We start from the raw sequence: 17,257 nt of genomic DNA on the forward strand, positions 1-17,257 counted from the left end.
GTACAATTTTCTCTCTCTTTCTCTCTCTTTTTTTTAAAATTTCTTTTCAGCATAGCTGTATTCATTGTTTTTGCACCACACCCAGTGCTCCATGCAATCTGTGCCCTCTCCAATACCCACCACCTGGTTCCCCCAACCTCCCACCTCCCTTCAAAACCCTCAGATTGTTTTTCAGAGTCCATAGTCTCTCATGGTTCATCTTCCCTTCCAATTTCTCTGGACTCCCTTCTCCTCTCCATCTCCCCTTGTCCCCCATGCTATTTGTTATGCTCCACAAATAAGTGAAACCCTATGATAATTGACTCTCTCTGCTTGACTTATTTCACTCAGCATAATCTCTTCCAGTCCCATCCATGTTGCTACAAAAGTTGGGTATTCATCCTTTCTGATGGAGGCATAATACTCCATAGTGTATATGGACCACATCTTCCTTATCCATTCGTCTGTTGAAGGGCATCTTGGTTCTTTGCACAGTTTGGCGACCGTGGCCATTGCTGCTATAAACATTGGGGTACAGATGGCCCTTCTTTTTACTACATCTGTATCTTTGGGATAAATACCCAGTAGTGCAATTGCAGGGTAATAGGGAAGTTCTATTTTTAATTTCTTGAGGAATCTCCACACTGTTTTCCAAAGTGGCTGCACCAACTTGCATTCCCATCAACAGTGTAAGAGGGTTCCCCTTTCTCCACATCCCCTCCAACACATGTTGTTTCCTGTCTTGCTAATTTTGGCCATTCTAACTGGTGTAAGGTGGTATCTCAATGTTGTTTTAATTTGAATCTCCCTGATGGCTAGTGATGATGAACATTTTTTCATGTATCTGATAACAATTACAATTTTCTCTTGATAAAGATCTCTCATCCATGATGCCTCTAAAGCTGTCTTGAAACTCCTAATTTTTTAAATATTTTATATATTTATTTGAAAGAGAGAGAATGAGAGAGCATGAGAAGGTGGAGGGTCAGAAGGAGAAGCAGAGCAAGGAGCTGAGCAAGGAGCCCTATGCAGGACTCGATCCTGGGACTACAGGATCATGACCTGAGCCTAAGGCAGTCTCTTAACCAACTGAGCCATCCAGGTGTCTGATACTCCTGATTTTAATGTCTACCACCTTTCGGGTTGATGAAACCCACTGAATAAAAGTGTGCATTCATTTTCTAAAAAAGCCTTCTTCAAGTTTCAGAACATGGTTCCTTTTTTTTTGTACCAGGGACTTAAAAACAAACATGTTCTTCATGGTTTCATATATTTCAGATATATTCTTCACATAGTTTTTACCTTTACAACCTCAACATCTTAAAGTGCTTTTGTTCTATTTTCACCTAGAAATTTGTATGTCACATGGCTTTTTTTAATTGCCCACAAGTTATAATAGCCACAATTGCTACTGTACATGAGTAGGTAGAAATCGGGAAATAAGAGTGATGGATAACTAACCAGAAGAGAAAGATGGTGAGATATCAGGCTCAGACCCTGGGGTTTATGGTTAGTGCTGTGGGGCTTTTAACTTTTGCACAAATTCTTCCCCACAGTCTTCCCTACCTCATGAACACTGACTGATTTTCTAAGAGTTAGCATTAATATTCATGTACCTTGTGATGTCTTCCTTGAGCTTACCTAGCACGATTTGGTTTCTTTTCCACTTTTCCATTCCATAAGTGCATATTTACCATGAGGCAAAGATAGTTCAGTTGCAATTAGTTATGATTTGAATCTTTTTCTACTCATTGCAGTCACTACAGCATTGTTAGGATAAAGCTAAGGGGGAAACATTTAGCTATTCTATGGAAATACTTTTTGCAATGCCTTGGTCTACAAGTAAGACATTATAGATAAATTATAGAGACATTTATATATAAAAATGGGAGAAAATTCATGTAAAAATAACGAAATATTAAACAAAAGCAAAAAAGGGGAAAAATTAACTAAATTCACTAAAATAACCTAAAATTATCTTGACAATGAGAAGCAAATCATAACAAAAGATCTTCAAATCATACTTAAAGTGGTAACGTAGTAAAAGAAGGAGATATTTTCCAGGGCAAGGGAATGAATAGATGGAAAATTGTTAGGTAATCAAATTAATGAAAATGAATGAGTGATATGAGCCCATTGGAAAAAGTTTAAATTTATTGCTGATTGAACATCATCATTGACTCTGATGAGGATAACATGAAACTCCTAAAGACATCAAAACAATGAAGATGTCTGTGACAAATGTCTGTGAAGATGTCGTTGATACATGTTGTCAGCTCGGACAGTGTGCAATGGTCTGTGTACATTTGCATACTCGAGATGCTTGAAATCTTATTTGTAGGAAAGATATTTGATAAAAGACTTTCCAAATCGGATAACAACCCTAAACATTTTTATTTCATTATCAATAACAAGTTGTGAAATATGTTTTCTCAACTATCAATACTGAAATAATGTCCATAGGTGATACTGGAGAAAAGACTGATCTTGGTACTAGAATTAGCGGATCTTGTAAACGTTGTAATATTTTCAGCTTTTTAAAAATTTTGTAGTTTTTCATGATTAAAATAAATCATTCTAAATAGTGCACACATACCTGTTTTTATAGCTGTAGGTTCATATTCTCTTTCATTAAAAAAGTTCCCTCACTTCCTCATATCAGGGAGATCATATGATAGTTGTCTTTCTCTGCTTGACTTATTTCGCTAAGCATGATACGCTGTGAAGTGTGTAAACCTGGTGATTCACAGACCTGTACCCCTGGGGATAAAAATATATGTTTATAAAAAATAAAAAATAAAAAATAAAAAAAAAAACATGCCAGGCCCTCTAAAAAAAAAAAAAAAAAAGGTCCCTCAAATAAAGTGAACTTCAGACCCAACAACACTTGGATTATCTTGTGTAGCAGACTTTTCATGCCTTAGTAGGCATTTATTTTATTTTAATTATCTTTGCTGTCTGTCTGTTAATTCTTTATGGAAGGAAGCAAGAATTTGGATCTTTAAAACTTGATAGGCAGTGGCAGAAGTTGCTTGATAAAGGATTAGAGGATGTACATGTGGTCAACAGTGCATGGGGATGATCTGGAGAGATCCTTTCAAGGCAAATCCAAGTCCTCTGTTTTCACTACGGGAATGATTGAACTATTTACGTGAAAGCTTTAAAGGCTATACTTTCAGGGATCTTTCCTATAGCTCATCAGATGAAAGCTTTATATGATAGTAATCAACATTTTGAAAAATTTAGAAAATGTCTATCTGAGTGGTTTAGATAATTTACATAAATCCTCCAATAAAAACATAACTTTGGCTTAGAGAAGACATTTTTAAAGTTGTTTATTTAATCTTATAATTAAATAATGTTTATTTAATTTTATTAAAAACATAAATTCTTTCTCAAAAGTAATAATGACTATTTTGACTGTGAAGACAAATTTCTATCAGAAAAAGCCCTATCCCTCAACTTTTTTTTGACTTTGAGTGCAAGTTCCAAATAAATTCTAATAAGCTCTTCCTTTAACTTAAGCATATGTTTAGATTGTGGATGCTGTTAGTATTAGAGTTGATTTTTCTACTTTTTGAATGTATCTGGACTGTACAATTAGGGTGAATCAGTACTTTTAGTTATGGAAAGTTAAAAAACAAAATGACCTAAAAAGAACTCTCATTTTTCTTTCATGAAGGTGAAATATTTTCAAAGAGGAGAAAATTCAACTGCAAATAAATTTAGTTTATTTCATATGCATAGCAAATAAGTTTTAGGAAAAGAATGATAAACTCAAATTAAACATGTTTGAACTCCATTCTTTTGACAGAATAATGATATTTTGTACTGTAATACCTAGTTAAGTATGAATTCATATCGTAGATGTAGAATGAAACTAAACACATCAATTGTGTTGTTTTTCTAAGCTTAACATGTGAATTGACAAAATTTCTTTAAAATTTATTTTATTATACAAAGTTATATCTCTTTATTTAAAAACATTGTTATTTAGAAAATGCAATTAAAAGAACACTCAACGGGGGTGCCTGAGTGGCTCAGTGGGTTAAAGCCTCTGCCTTCGGCTGGGGTGGTGATCCCAGGGTCCTGGGATGGAGCCCCGCATAGGGCTCTCTGCTCCATGGGGAGCCTGCTTACCCCTCTCTCTCTGTCTGCCTCTCTGCCTACTTGTGATCTCTGTCTGTCAAATAAATAAATAAAACCTTAAAAAAAATAAAGGACATTCAATGATAGGTATTTTGTGGTTTGTTTCTTTTCAAAAAATTATTAAAATAAAATATAAAATTGAGGGATTGAAATAAAATATAAAACTGAGGGATATTGAAATAAAATATAAAACTGAGGCAATACTTATTTCTTGAAAGCTTTAGGATTAGTTCTCACTTATCTATCTGGCCAGACTTCTATATGCTTCTGTCCTTTTAAATGATGCTTCTAATTTCATAGCACTCCAGTAAAAGATATGATGACTTTTAAATTCTCCCAAAGGAAAACATTCTAGAGAAGAAAAAAATCTGCTGCTGGAGTGCTTGAGTTGCAAGACTGGGGAATAATGGGAATCTAAAAAAGATTCTCAGACACTTGCTATGGAGATATTCCCATTTATACTCTTCAGCTATATGTTAAAGAAAGAAAGAAAGAAAGAAAGAAAGAAAGAAAGAAAGAAAGAAAGAAAGATAGATTGATTCTTTCTCTCCCAGCCCCTAAACCATTATTTTATACAAAAATCTCACTCACTGAATTGGTATTTATTGAAAACCAAACACTAGGAGTGCTAGACACATTGTATGTTATAGTAAGGATATGAAGAAACACAAAAACATATCTTGCCCTTGATGAACTCTTGGTCTAATCTGCAGTAAAATATTATGATGAATGCTAATATTATAAGCAAAAATAGAGTGCTCTAGGCGGAATGAGGAGCACAGTGACTTGGTTGTAGTGAATCAGGAAAGGGGCCATCAAGCAGACTGAGCACAAGTTGCTGTTAGAGTCATACAATTTTAAAACAAAAAGAGAACTTAGAAACTACTGTCAATCTAAAGATTTAAAAGATTACAGTGTCCTGTACAAAGTTGAAACTTTTTATTGATTTATTCAGCAAATGAATATTGAATACCAACTACTTGCTCAGCATAGTTCTAGACCCTGCTATTTACACTGTTTAAAGACACAACAAAAATAAACTGATAGGATTAACGTGACAGAAGAATATCCTGAACTCTCCTCTCTGGCACAAACCAAATGGACAAGGATACATAGATCAATTACCAATGAAAGACATTCAGAAACTAGCTGAGTTACTCTTACACATTGGGCAAATGAGAAAGTACCCACCTCAAAATGAGTAGAAATGATGGAGGCACACTTTCACCATGAATCCTGCCAGAGGCAGAGCATCTAAGAGACTCACTTTAGCTTTGGGAACACATATAGCCTGAAAGTGAGGGGATGGAAAAAGATATTCTATGAAAATGGAAACCAAAAGAAAACAGGTGTAGTTATACTTACATCAGATGAAACAGACTTTAAAACAAAGATGTAATAAAAAACCAAAGTCATTATATAATGATGAAGGAGCCAATTCATCAAAAGGATATAAAGTTAATAAATATGTACGCACCCAACATAGGAGCACCAAAATATATAAAGCAAATATTACCAGAGTTTAAGGGAGAAATAGACAGCAGTACAATAATGACAGGGGACTTGAATATACCACTTTGAACAATGGATAAATCAATCAGGCAGAAAATTAGTAAGGAAACATTGGCCCTAAACTACATCTTAGGCCAGATGGACTTAAATGCCATTTATAGAATATTCCATCCAAACACCAGCAGAATATACATTATTCTCAAGCGCACATAGAACATCCTCCAGGATAGATCACACGTTAAGCCACAAAACAAGCCTTGATAAATTTAAGAAGATTGAAATCATATCAAGTGTCTCATCAAGATCTCTCTTGACCACAATGCTATGAAACTAGAAATCCGCTACAAGAAGAAAACTGGAAAAATTGCAAATAGGAGCTTAAGCAGCACGCTCCTGAGCAACAAATGGGTCAAAGGAAAAACTAAAAGAGGAATCAAAAAATATCTTGAGACTAAGGAAAAAATATCTTGACACCAAGGAACATACCAAAACTTAAGGGATGCAGCAGAAGCAGTTTGAAGAGGGAAGTTTGTAGAAATAAATGCTTACATCAAGAAAAAAGAAAGATCTTAAATAAACAACCTAAATTTACACCTCAAGAACTAGAAAAAGAAGAACAAACTAAGCCCAAAGTTATCAGAAGGAAGAGCATAACAAAGGTAAGAGTGGATATAATGGAGACTAAGACAATAAAAAGATCAATGAAAATAAGAGACGGATTTCTGAAAAGATACCCCAAATAGCAACACTCATATGTAGAATCTTTAAAAAAAAAAGACAATTTCAACTCATAGAAACAGAGTTGAAAAGTGGATGCCCGGGGCTGGAGGCAGGGGGTGGGGGAACAAGGAAAGGGATAGGGAGAGAAGGGTAAAAGTGTAAGAGCTTTCAGTTATGAGGCGAATAAGTTCTGGTGATCTAATGTATCATATGGTGACCATAGTGTATAATGGAAATTTGCAAAGAGAGTAGAACTTAAATTTTCTCTCTCTCTCTCTCACACACACACACACACACACACACACACTCACATACAAGTGACGTGATGGATTTGTTTATTAACTTGTTGGGGAGAATCCTTTCAAATATAAAACATATCAAGCCATCATATTGTGCACTTAAATATCTTACAATCTGTCAGTTATATATCAGTAAAGCTAAAAAAACCCAAAACCTTAAAAAGAACCCCAAACCAAAGCAAAACCAAATAAAAAATTTCTTCCCTGATGTAGTTTACATTCTCATGGGGGTGAGAATCTCACAACCAAAAGTACAGTACATCAGATGGTGATAAGTTAATAACTGCCATGGATCAGCTAGCCAGGAAAGGGGTATAGAGATTATGAGAGGCATTATAATTTTAGTAGTTTGGCCAGATAAGACCATTGAGCAAGACCTGAGGGAACTGGGAGATAAACCATTGGAAGTATCTGGGTGTATTAGGGGAGAGTTGCACAAGCGTCTCTAGCAAATAGAAGAGCCCAATATAAAGGCCATGTCATGAGATCACATCTGTAGCTCCTGAAAACACATGGAGACCAATGGGTCTGGAATAGCATGTATGATGAGAAAGCACAGGAAATGAATTTAGAGAGGGAATAGGGAGTTAAAAAAAGTAAGATCTTATCAACAATTGTAAATCTTTAGAATTCAGTTCTGAGTAAAACAGAAAATAAATCTTTGGGAAAGGGAAAGACAAAATATGACATCTACATTAAAAGTACATTAAAATGAAACCTCTGGCTTCTCCTGTGTGTGGACAATAAGGGAAGAAAAGAGATTCTCTTAGAAAGCTATTGTAGTGACCTAGGTAAGAGGGAATCGTCTAGGAAGGAAGCACTACAGGTGGTCGGACTTGAGCTCTAGATCTGTTTGTAAGGTAGACCCCAACTCCACAGGCTTGCTTGGTGAACAAATGTGTGTCTAAAAGAATGTGGTCCTAGATAACTTGTAGGTGTGGGGCCTAAAGAGCTAGAAAGATGGGGAAGAATAGATGGAGAAGCCAGTAGATAGAACATGTCTGAGCTAATAGCAAGAGTTTGTTAACATACATAGTAACATGTATGAAGTAGTTCATACATATGTATGTATGAAGTAATATGTATGAAGTAGTTCATACATATTACTATGTATGTTTGAAGTGCCTAATCAATAGTCAACGGAGATGTCAAGTAGGCCTTTGAGTATAAAAACACTGGGAAGGAGAAGAGATTTGGAGATTTGAATTCATTGGCTCTCAGTAGAGAGATGTTGTTAAACATCTCTAAGAATGACAGGGAACCAGAAGGGGAAAGAGCACAGAGGGGCAGTGACTGAGAAATGAGCATCAGCTGGAGGTGGTTAGAAAGGAGAGGCTAACAAAGGGAATGGAGAAGGGATGGCCACCAAGGAAACTTTACCCTAGAAGTGAGTGAAGAGGGTAAATGGAGGGAGGAGCCATCAAAATTCTGCCCTCGCCACAAAGGCTATGGAAGCCTGAGGACTAGCTGTTTTATTTAGGATCATGCAAATTATTAGTAACTTTAAAACAAAAAATTCAAGGATGTGGTCATAGTGAGGGAATCACCAATAGAGTAAGTTCCACAGAAAATGAGGAAAGAAAGTGAAAACAGCCAGTATAAATCCTGTTTTGAAGAATTCTGGTATCAAGGAAAACAGAAATGACAACGTGTTGGTGAGAAGGGGTTGGACTATATGCTGGCTGAAAGTTTAAAATTTTTAAAAAGATGGGACAAATGATGGTTTCTATGCTACTCCGAATATTCAGTGGGGAACAATTACTGACGTAGGAAAGGGGATTGTGAATCTTGGTAGATCTTACACTGGAATGTAAAGGTGTAATTTCTGAGTTTCTTGACTGAATCAATTTTGAGTCTCGACTGAATTTTGAATCTCTTAGCTGCTTCTTAATTAGTGGGATAAACGAAAGCAGTGGTTCTCAATCTTGTCTGCCCAGTTGAGTCACCTGGGGACTTAAGAAATCAATGTGCGAGGCCCACCCCAGGGCAGATAAATGAGAGGGATTCATCCTATAGTTTTCAAAACCTCTCTCCGGTTTCAGATCTAAAGATTTTCTTGCCTTGAGAACTACAGAAGTAGAGTAGCTAGAAAATAATTAATAACAAAGATAATAAAATGTACTAAGGCACAGACTTTTTTTTTTTTAACATCGTCTCAGCCTTTTAGAAGAAAAAGTAAGGCCACTACTTCACTGAAATATCTTTGGCATAGAAGATTCAGAATCATTTAATTTGGAAAGACAGTCTAATCTAAACATTTGTTTTCATTATGGTTGACTTCGAGATGATATTTGCTGAATCCTGCAGATCAGAAAAGGGGATTTCTGAAGAAGTAACAGGCAAGTAAAAAGTTAAATCTTACGGGTGGAGTATTTTGTAGTCGGAAAATTAAAAGGGAAGACCTGATTAAGAGAAAGAAACAGATTCATATTATAAATGGGCTCTCCTATGGAAAAGTGTTTTCTAACTCTAAACAACTATGGAAATATAATGGTACTATATAGTTGAGGATTACCTGCATTGTTTTGGGGATCTGATTTGCAAAGTCTTTCTACTACGTTTGGTCATTTACCCTTTTAAAAGAGTGGTAAAACCAAGACTCAAACCTAAAACTTGGGCTTCCAACTCTGAAGTCTGTACTTTTTGCACAGTTGTTGAGTAATCTCCTGAACTAAGTTACAGGAAAATAAAAATTTATAAATTTTAAATATAATTAAAAAGTCCTTGACTTCTCGGAGTTACTGAGTGAAAGGGATTGTTCTTTTCTTTCTTTCTTTTTTTTTTTTTAGAGTGGGGGAAGTGCAGAAGGGCAGAGGGAGAGAGAGGATCTCAAGCAGCCTCTGCCCTGAGCAGGAAGACTCTGGGATTATGACCTGAGCCAAAACCAAGAGTCGGTTGGAAATCAAGAGTTTGATCAACCACCTGAGCCACCCAGGCACCCATTCATTGGCTCTTACTCCATGTTCTTGGAGAGAATATTTTGTCTCTGTTTTCTATTGTGCCTTGGTTTATGATACAGTCCTGAGTTGCAAAATCAACTAACTGGAACTTAAACAGCATTTTTTTTAAAAGAAAATAGAAGAGAATATGTAGTGTATAGTATGCAATAAGGGTAGGTGTGTTTTATAAAACATTTTCCATTTTATAATTTCATATATATATTAAGTTTATATACATAACTACATTACACATGAACACACACACACACACACAGACATACACACACAAGTGCATACACTTGGTCATGATGTAAAATATATTTTTTACTAGAGGTCACAGTAAAACCTTGAAAACCACTAGAGTAATGAGTGTTAGGAACTTGATAAAATTGTGTGGAATTATTTTGAGTAGCATATTTTAAAAACTCAACCAAGCATGGGCCATAAGCCAGGGTTTATGACTATTTTCCTTATGGTGATTATTTGTTTTAAAAATTTTGTGGTAGCAGAATTTGGCCTTGTTAACAGTTGCTATAATGTTCATTCATATGAAGTATATTCAAGTTAGAATGGGCTCCGTTCATGGAACAATCTGGCCCTGAGGAAAGCGGTGAAATGAGGGGAGATTTTTTAAATATTCCTACCTAAGGGCTCAGACAACTTTATTCTTTAGGAGCTGCGTTCCATCTCCTAATGCATATATTCTTATATACTGCACAAGATTTATTTTAAGGGCTATTTTCCTCATGAAAAATTTCCCTACCAATAATTCATGTACCAATTTACTAACATTAAATGTTTAGCATGAAAATGACAGATATGAGTTTGTATTACTAAAATGATAGTGTTGCCAACTCTTGTTTTAGAATTAAAGGCTTCATTCTCTTCTTGACCTTCTTTCTCCAGTATTATTGTAGGAATGAAAGTGAGAAGTAATTATTTTAGTTCTTATTTTATGTTTAAGAAGTACACCTCAAAGTTTTACCTGAGGTGAAGTGGGTGAAAACTTCAGGCACCAAGCAATTGCTTGATTGTTTTTGAAGCTGACTTAGTGATTAATCAGGAAGTTCTTAAGAACGAACTGTCTGGATGGCAGAATAGAGTATAATTCCTACAATGCAAGGTTTACAGTCTGGGATGAAATAATTTTATGAATAATCATTAGACCCATCACAAACACTAGACGATTAATAAAAGACAATATGGAATAGAGATATCCATACACGTGTAACCTTCATTGGCCCCGGTCCACCATTCCCAATTGCCCAACCTTATAAATCCCTTAAACATGGGCTGGCAGTGAATATAGTCCATTTTTATATCAGGGTACTCAAAGAATATTTTTTAGGAAGGTCGAGTGCCTGTGCTTTTGAGACTTAATAAAACTCAGTAGAGACCACAGAGGAACACAAGAATGGGAGAGTAAGAAGGGCCTCTTCTTGTAAGTAAGAAGACATCTCATTTTAGGGCTCTGGACACCATGTCCAATAGCCCAGAGGTTTAAGGCCTTGCCCACAGCCTTATACTCAACGTAAGGGAGTCCTCAAACCCAGACTTCGTGAATTCCCAAACACATCATTGCATATCTCTGACAGTATATATATGCATTATCCCCTTGCTATTTTAACTTCCCTGTGTTAAGAGAAGACAAAGGAAAAGAAAATGGGTCATTTCACTTCATTGCAAGATGATGCTTATTGGGTTGTTGTATTTAAAATAGGACGTCCATTTTCATGAATCTCTAATCCTGATAACCTCAGATGCTTTTTAAATTTGTGCAGGATTACATTATACCAATTAAATTTTAAACTGGTACAGTACACTTTTAAAAGTATATTTGGTTCACATATCATCTCTTCTCTATTTTTAGTTGCTGTGTTCTCACTCTGTCTTGATTTCAGAGAACTCAGATATATCTGTATGATTTACCAAAACTCCAATAATCTGTACTTTGAGTGAACCCATCCATCACAAGAGATGCCCCTTCAAAATTGTATTGACTTGCAACTATCTGTACCAAGCTTTGTAAATCATTACTAACATTTTTAATAAGTTTTAATTTTTTATGAACTGTTTTTAGTGGCCATCTAGGATTTCAAGTAATGTAGAGAGAACAAATGAGTTACGATGTGATTCGAAGAGCTAAGAAATAAAACAGGCACTTTCCAAGTTTCTGTCTATGGTGTGATCTCAAGCCAGATCATAAGAGCCTGAATCTTTTCAAAATGTTTCTGAAATTAAGAACTCATGTGATGGGCTATACTTTTCCTGTTGTAGCACTCACCAGGCTTTGCTGTACTGGCTTGATCATTGTTACTTTCCTGTAGGCGACTACAGTCTTTTTAGACTTTTTAGCCCCCTTTTTACTGTGCTATCATTCACCTCTCTATCAAGCACATGTCAGGTATAAAACAAATTTTGTTGAATTAGTGAGGACGTCTTTGACTAGGGTTAAGATTATACCTATTTTGTTTGCATGCTCTTTGGGATGTAATGTGATTTGAGTGGTCCCATATTTACTAATCGAAAATCATGATAACACTTTAGGGGTCCTTGGGTGGCTCAGTTGGTTGAACATCCAACTCTTAATTCATCCAATGAACTCAGCTCAGGTTGTGATCTCAGGGTGGTGAGACTGAACCCCATGTTGGGCTCTGTGCTCAGCAGGGAGTCTGCTTGAGGAGTCTCTCTCTCCCTCTGCCTCGGCCCCTCCTATCCCCCTCTATGTCTCTAAAATAAGTAAATAAATCTTAAAAATAAGGAAAATCACAATACTTTGTGTGCATTTTTTCAGACTTATTTCTTGAATTATCTAAAAGTGTCTAAAGCTATCTAGCATGTCCAAAAGACATGCTAGCTAGCTATGTTGTAAGGTAGATTGCTGGACAGAGAGCCTGCTAACATAAGTTTCTGGGACCCTTTAGGATACCAGCTGGCACATTCATCTAAAATTATATGAAAAGTCTATTCTATATATACTATTTAAATGTATTTGGTTAAAAATGTATTCATTACTATTTAATGTTAAGATTAATACTAATACTGTGTGTAATTTGCAAAAAAGTATAATTGGGGGAGCACTGCATTTTTTGTGACCAACACAAGTATGTGATCTTAAAATAATTGAATGTTACTGCATAAGATCACCATTGAGATACATAAAGAATACCAAGAAGATGTGAAATACTAAATGGTGATGCATGAACACATTTCCTCTTCATTGATACAATGCCGATGATGCATTTTAAAATCTGCATTTTGCAGTGAGCACTGGGTATTGTATACAAACAATGAATCATGGAACAATACATCAAAAGCAAATGAAGTACTGTATGGTGACTAATATAACAAAATAATGAAAAAATAAACGAAAATTCTAGAAACTCAAAAGAAATGGCAGATACAGACAGGAACAGAGTAAAATGGAGGAACCTACAATACAGGTGATGTAGAAAGCCAATGAAAAAGTGAAATTTCCCAATTCTTGGGAAATTCCCCTAAATCAGTAGTGACAAGAGCTTGACTAGATTGTTAGTGGGACAACTTACTGGGAAATTGCTAAATGGAGCCAGAGAGGCCAGCTGGAGTATGTGGAGGAGTGGTGCAGTAGCAATGATGGAAGCTAGAAGACTAGAGACTATTGTCTCCAAGGAGTCAGGGAAATAATTGTTTATCTGGAATTGATTACTACTGAAACTTAAAAGGACAGACTAGAGATATTTGCAAGTAACAGTGGAGAACATTTCACATCAGCAGATCTGCACTGAATATGGAGTGATTTCAAAGGTAAGTCCAACATGCAAGGAGCAATAGTGATTAAATAAAATAGAAAATGCCTGTTTGACTCTTAGCCAACATTTGCCATATGAAATAATCACATTTTATAATTGATGGGTAAAAATAAGAGAAATTAATGTGGAACCAACAATAGACTCCACACTGAGATATGATTAGCTAGCATTAAAGCACTCTGGGTACATTTACTCAGGAGCAGTATAAAAAGATTACTTAACTTTAGTATTTAAGTGAAATATACATGTTACATTGTCTAATAAAACAGGTAATAGAATAGAAACAATGTTTAAACAGCACAATGTGAAGGGAAAAATCTTCGATTTTACATGAAGAGATTTAACTATTAAACATGCAAAATTATAATATAGACAGCAGAGGGCAGGGTATCCTTGGTACTGTGTTGATAATTTCTTGAAATTGTAAAACATGTCTAATGTTATCCCTGAAACCGTATGTTTCTTGTGTTGAGCTGGATTTTAGAAATATTAGGTTTAAAAAAATATGGATGACACAGTTTACTTTTTTTTAAAAACAGAAATCTTGATATGCCCTGCGTAATATTAGGGCATATCTTCTAGGCAAAGACATGTACATATTAGTAGTCTTTGGATTAAGGAAATCTACTGAATTTTGTTAAATACATTTGAGAGTCATTTTTCTTTATTTTGAAAGTTATTTTGAAGTTCCTTGGGTAAAAAAGAGAAAAAGAAAAAAAGTGTTTGTAAAAAAGGTTGGAGAGACCCTTATTTTCCCAGGTTAAACATAACCCCTTAATGATGGCCAACATTATTTCTGGATGTGATTCTTTAGTTATATGTTTTTCTATCCTGTAAATAGCTTAAACATTCTTTAAGATTCTGAATTCCTTAACATTTTTGTGTTTTAGTGCAGACAAAAATTAGTCTTATATCCAGTCTGAATTGTGTTAATGTATAGGAAATATTGAAATGCTTCTCTAAATAAATGAGAAGTTTTATGCTGCTGCCATCTTTATATTAATTATTACAAATAAAGTGTCAAGGTATGGTGTATAACTGGACTTGGGTGTTCTTCAGTCCCTTAGGATAGCCCTTGTTTATCCTATGGTAACATGATCTAAAATATTGGTAACTAGCGGGAACAAAACTTTCATATTCACTCATTCTCCATATTCTCATGGGTTGGTCTAGTGCCCTTCTATGTTGTCTTCACTCTGGACCTCTGTTGATGGAGCCCTTATCTGGAATATTCTAGTCTTCTAACACAGGAGTAAAGAGAAACTGGCAAGCTATAGTGGCTCTTAAATTCCTACTTGCAAGTGACACATGTCACCTCTCACTTTTCATGTGAGTCGTATGATAAGGTTGACATCAGTGAAGTAGGGGAGGAGAATCTTTCCCAAGAGCTGGGCTGCAAATATTTAGGAACAAACAACACAATCTGTTACAGCATCCTTATGATATTAGAAATCCTGCTCAAATTTTAGTCCATCGGTTTGTGTAAACTACTTAAAACAAATAACTTGTGTTCCAAATGTTCTTGTGACTTAGTCTTTGAGAAGAATTTTAGGAATCTCATAAGTGGAATATTTAGAAATGGTGATCATTAATGGTAAAGAAAAATTTTTAAAGGTCCTGAAAAATGAAACGGTAATAGGATTATGGGTTGACTTTGCTTTTTTGCTGTAATGGGCTGGCAAAGGTTCTTCTTTACTATGTTTCTGGTGAAAGAAATGATAGGTCCATGAGAGATAGAAGGAAAAAAACAACAACAAAGATATTTTTCTTTGTAAAAGTAAATTGTAAGTCTTAGAAGTCTACCCTAAAGAAGATAGTGTTTTAAATCAACAAGGTAACTTTCTGAATTTTTTTTTTTGGTATAAATTTCATGATAGCCCTGGTCAGTTAGCAAGTGATTATTAATGCAATTTTCCCATGAAGGTTCAGATTTAGAGAGAACAGCTCAAGGTCATTCGACTGAGCCCTAATAACATTAAGACTGAGAGTTTAAATTTCTGCCTTTTTTTCCCTGTCTATAGATCATGTAACCTCTCAATCATTTTAGCAGTCTTATGTAACCTTGATTTATTCTGTATTCATGGATGCAACTCTCAAATAAATTTTACTACAGACCTTACTATTAAAAAAATCAAATAATTGGCACTGCTTGTTGAATATTTTTCAGTGTTACTTGATAAACTCCAGCAAAACTAAATATTATTGAAATATCTTTTCCTCACAACTTTGAATTTTAAGAAATTTAAAATGAGTATAGCTATGTTTCCCATTATTATACTGATGAGACAAATTTGCTCAATAATTCTGAAATTAAGAAAAAAGTACTGAGGTCATAGAACTTGTTAAACTAAGTATTTCAAAATTAAAAATGGACCCCAAATCATCTCCTTCTCTCCCCCTCCATTTTAGAAGGCCGATTTGAGGTTTGCATGTCTATCCTGACAAAATGTGCTTCCATCCCATTTTGTTAAGGGAGCTACCTCCCTTGTTTTTGCTCTCTGGGATTCTAGCTTGTTTTGTGCACCAAATCGTAACAAGTGGCAATTCCCATTAAGTGGCCAGTTTCCTTCAAACAGGACTGTATAGAGAACCCAAAGGATACTTGAGAATAAGTGAACCGGACTATGGAAGGAGAACCACGTTGATTTTATTTCGTCTGTTGTATGACAGTTTAATTATTACAGGCATAGACTTAGAGTCTTGCTCTACGACTCTTGGCCAAGGGTTGGCAAACCACAGCCAGTGAACCCGCCACCTGTTTGGGTAACAGGGCCAGGTTCCCTGGTTTGAGAACTGTCTGCATGCTTTCGCTCTCTGCGGCGGAGTCGGAGAGCTGTGCCCGAGACCTTATGTCTACAAATCCAGTATTTACTCCCTAGCCCTTTAAGAAGTTGGTCAACCCCTCTTCTAGATGCATGATCTTGGCCAAGCTACCTAAATGTCTGGGCCTCACTTTTCTCATTATAAAATGTGAATAATCGTCTTTACCAAGTTGAGTTTATATAAGGATTAAATGAGTCACTCAGTATAAAAACTTGCCATAGCATGAGGATGGAGACAAAGTGCATCACGAAGACCGATAAAACCATAATCATATCCAGAAAATATGAAATAAGCTCTATTTCCTCTGCACGAAGGAAAGAATGGGTAAAAACTCATGTAAGAGAATAAATCTCTGGTTGTCTGAAGGACCTGGGTTCTTTTTGCATTGTTTCATTTCTGCTCAGTCTCTTTTCTGTGTCCCATGTAATTCTAGCCTCCTGCAAGTCTGTTTCGGACTGTCACTTCTCGTTGCCGGCCCTTCTTTATTATTTGTGGAAAAGTCTGCACGTCTACATCTGGAATTGCTCAAAGGTCACTGTAAGTATTGAGTCCTTATTAATGATTTGTTCCCTTCCAAAAAGCTTTCCAAAATGCCTGCAGCCAGGGTGAGCGTTCGCTCAGAGAGCTACTTTCCTCTGTTTTCAGGGACTCACGGTTGTGCTCTTGTCTTCTCAGTGGAGAAGAGAAAGGTTTTCTTCTATTTTCTATTAAGCATGAAGACATTTTGTGAATTAAAACAAGTCCTTTGATGGGAAAAAGTAGTCCAGTTTGGTATGTTTAAATATTCCCGATTGGGGCACATTAGGGGTTTTCTGTTTAATAATTGTAGGTCTAATTTCAGACAAACTACAAAATATGTGAAAATATGTTTCCTCAGCTTTGTGATTTCCAGTATTTTCTTAAACTACTGGTTTTCAGGTTATAACTAAAATATGCACAAATTATAGGAAATTTAGCAAATATAGAAAGCTATAAGGGAGAATTTAAAAATTTGCTTGAACCCTTTCCCTAAGTTGTAACACTTCTTGACACACATTTACATTAT

At 35.6% G+C, this 17,257-nt stretch overlaps 1 protein-coding gene across 1 annotated transcript in view; it reads left to right on the forward strand.

Moving 5' to 3' along the window:
• The first annotated feature begins 16,440 nt into the window (after positions 1 to 16,440).
• Positions 16,441 to 17,257, forward strand: part of LOC116591889 — a 527,246-nt gene continuing 526,429 nt past the window's right edge. The window contains exons 1-2 of the mRNA XM_032345255.1: positions 16,441 to 16,536; positions 16,646 to 16,749. Coding sequence (XP_032201146.1) covers positions 16,441 to 16,536; positions 16,646 to 16,749 — 200 coding nt within the window. The remainder of the gene's footprint in view (positions 16,537 to 16,645; positions 16,750 to 17,257) is intronic.

Source organism: Mustela erminea, chromosome 1 (assembly GCF_009829155.1).
Source record: "Mustela erminea isolate mMusErm1 chromosome 1, mMusErm1.Pri, whole genome shotgun sequence".
Lineage (NCBI taxonomy): Eukaryota > Metazoa > Chordata > Mammalia > Carnivora > Mustelidae > Mustela > Mustela erminea.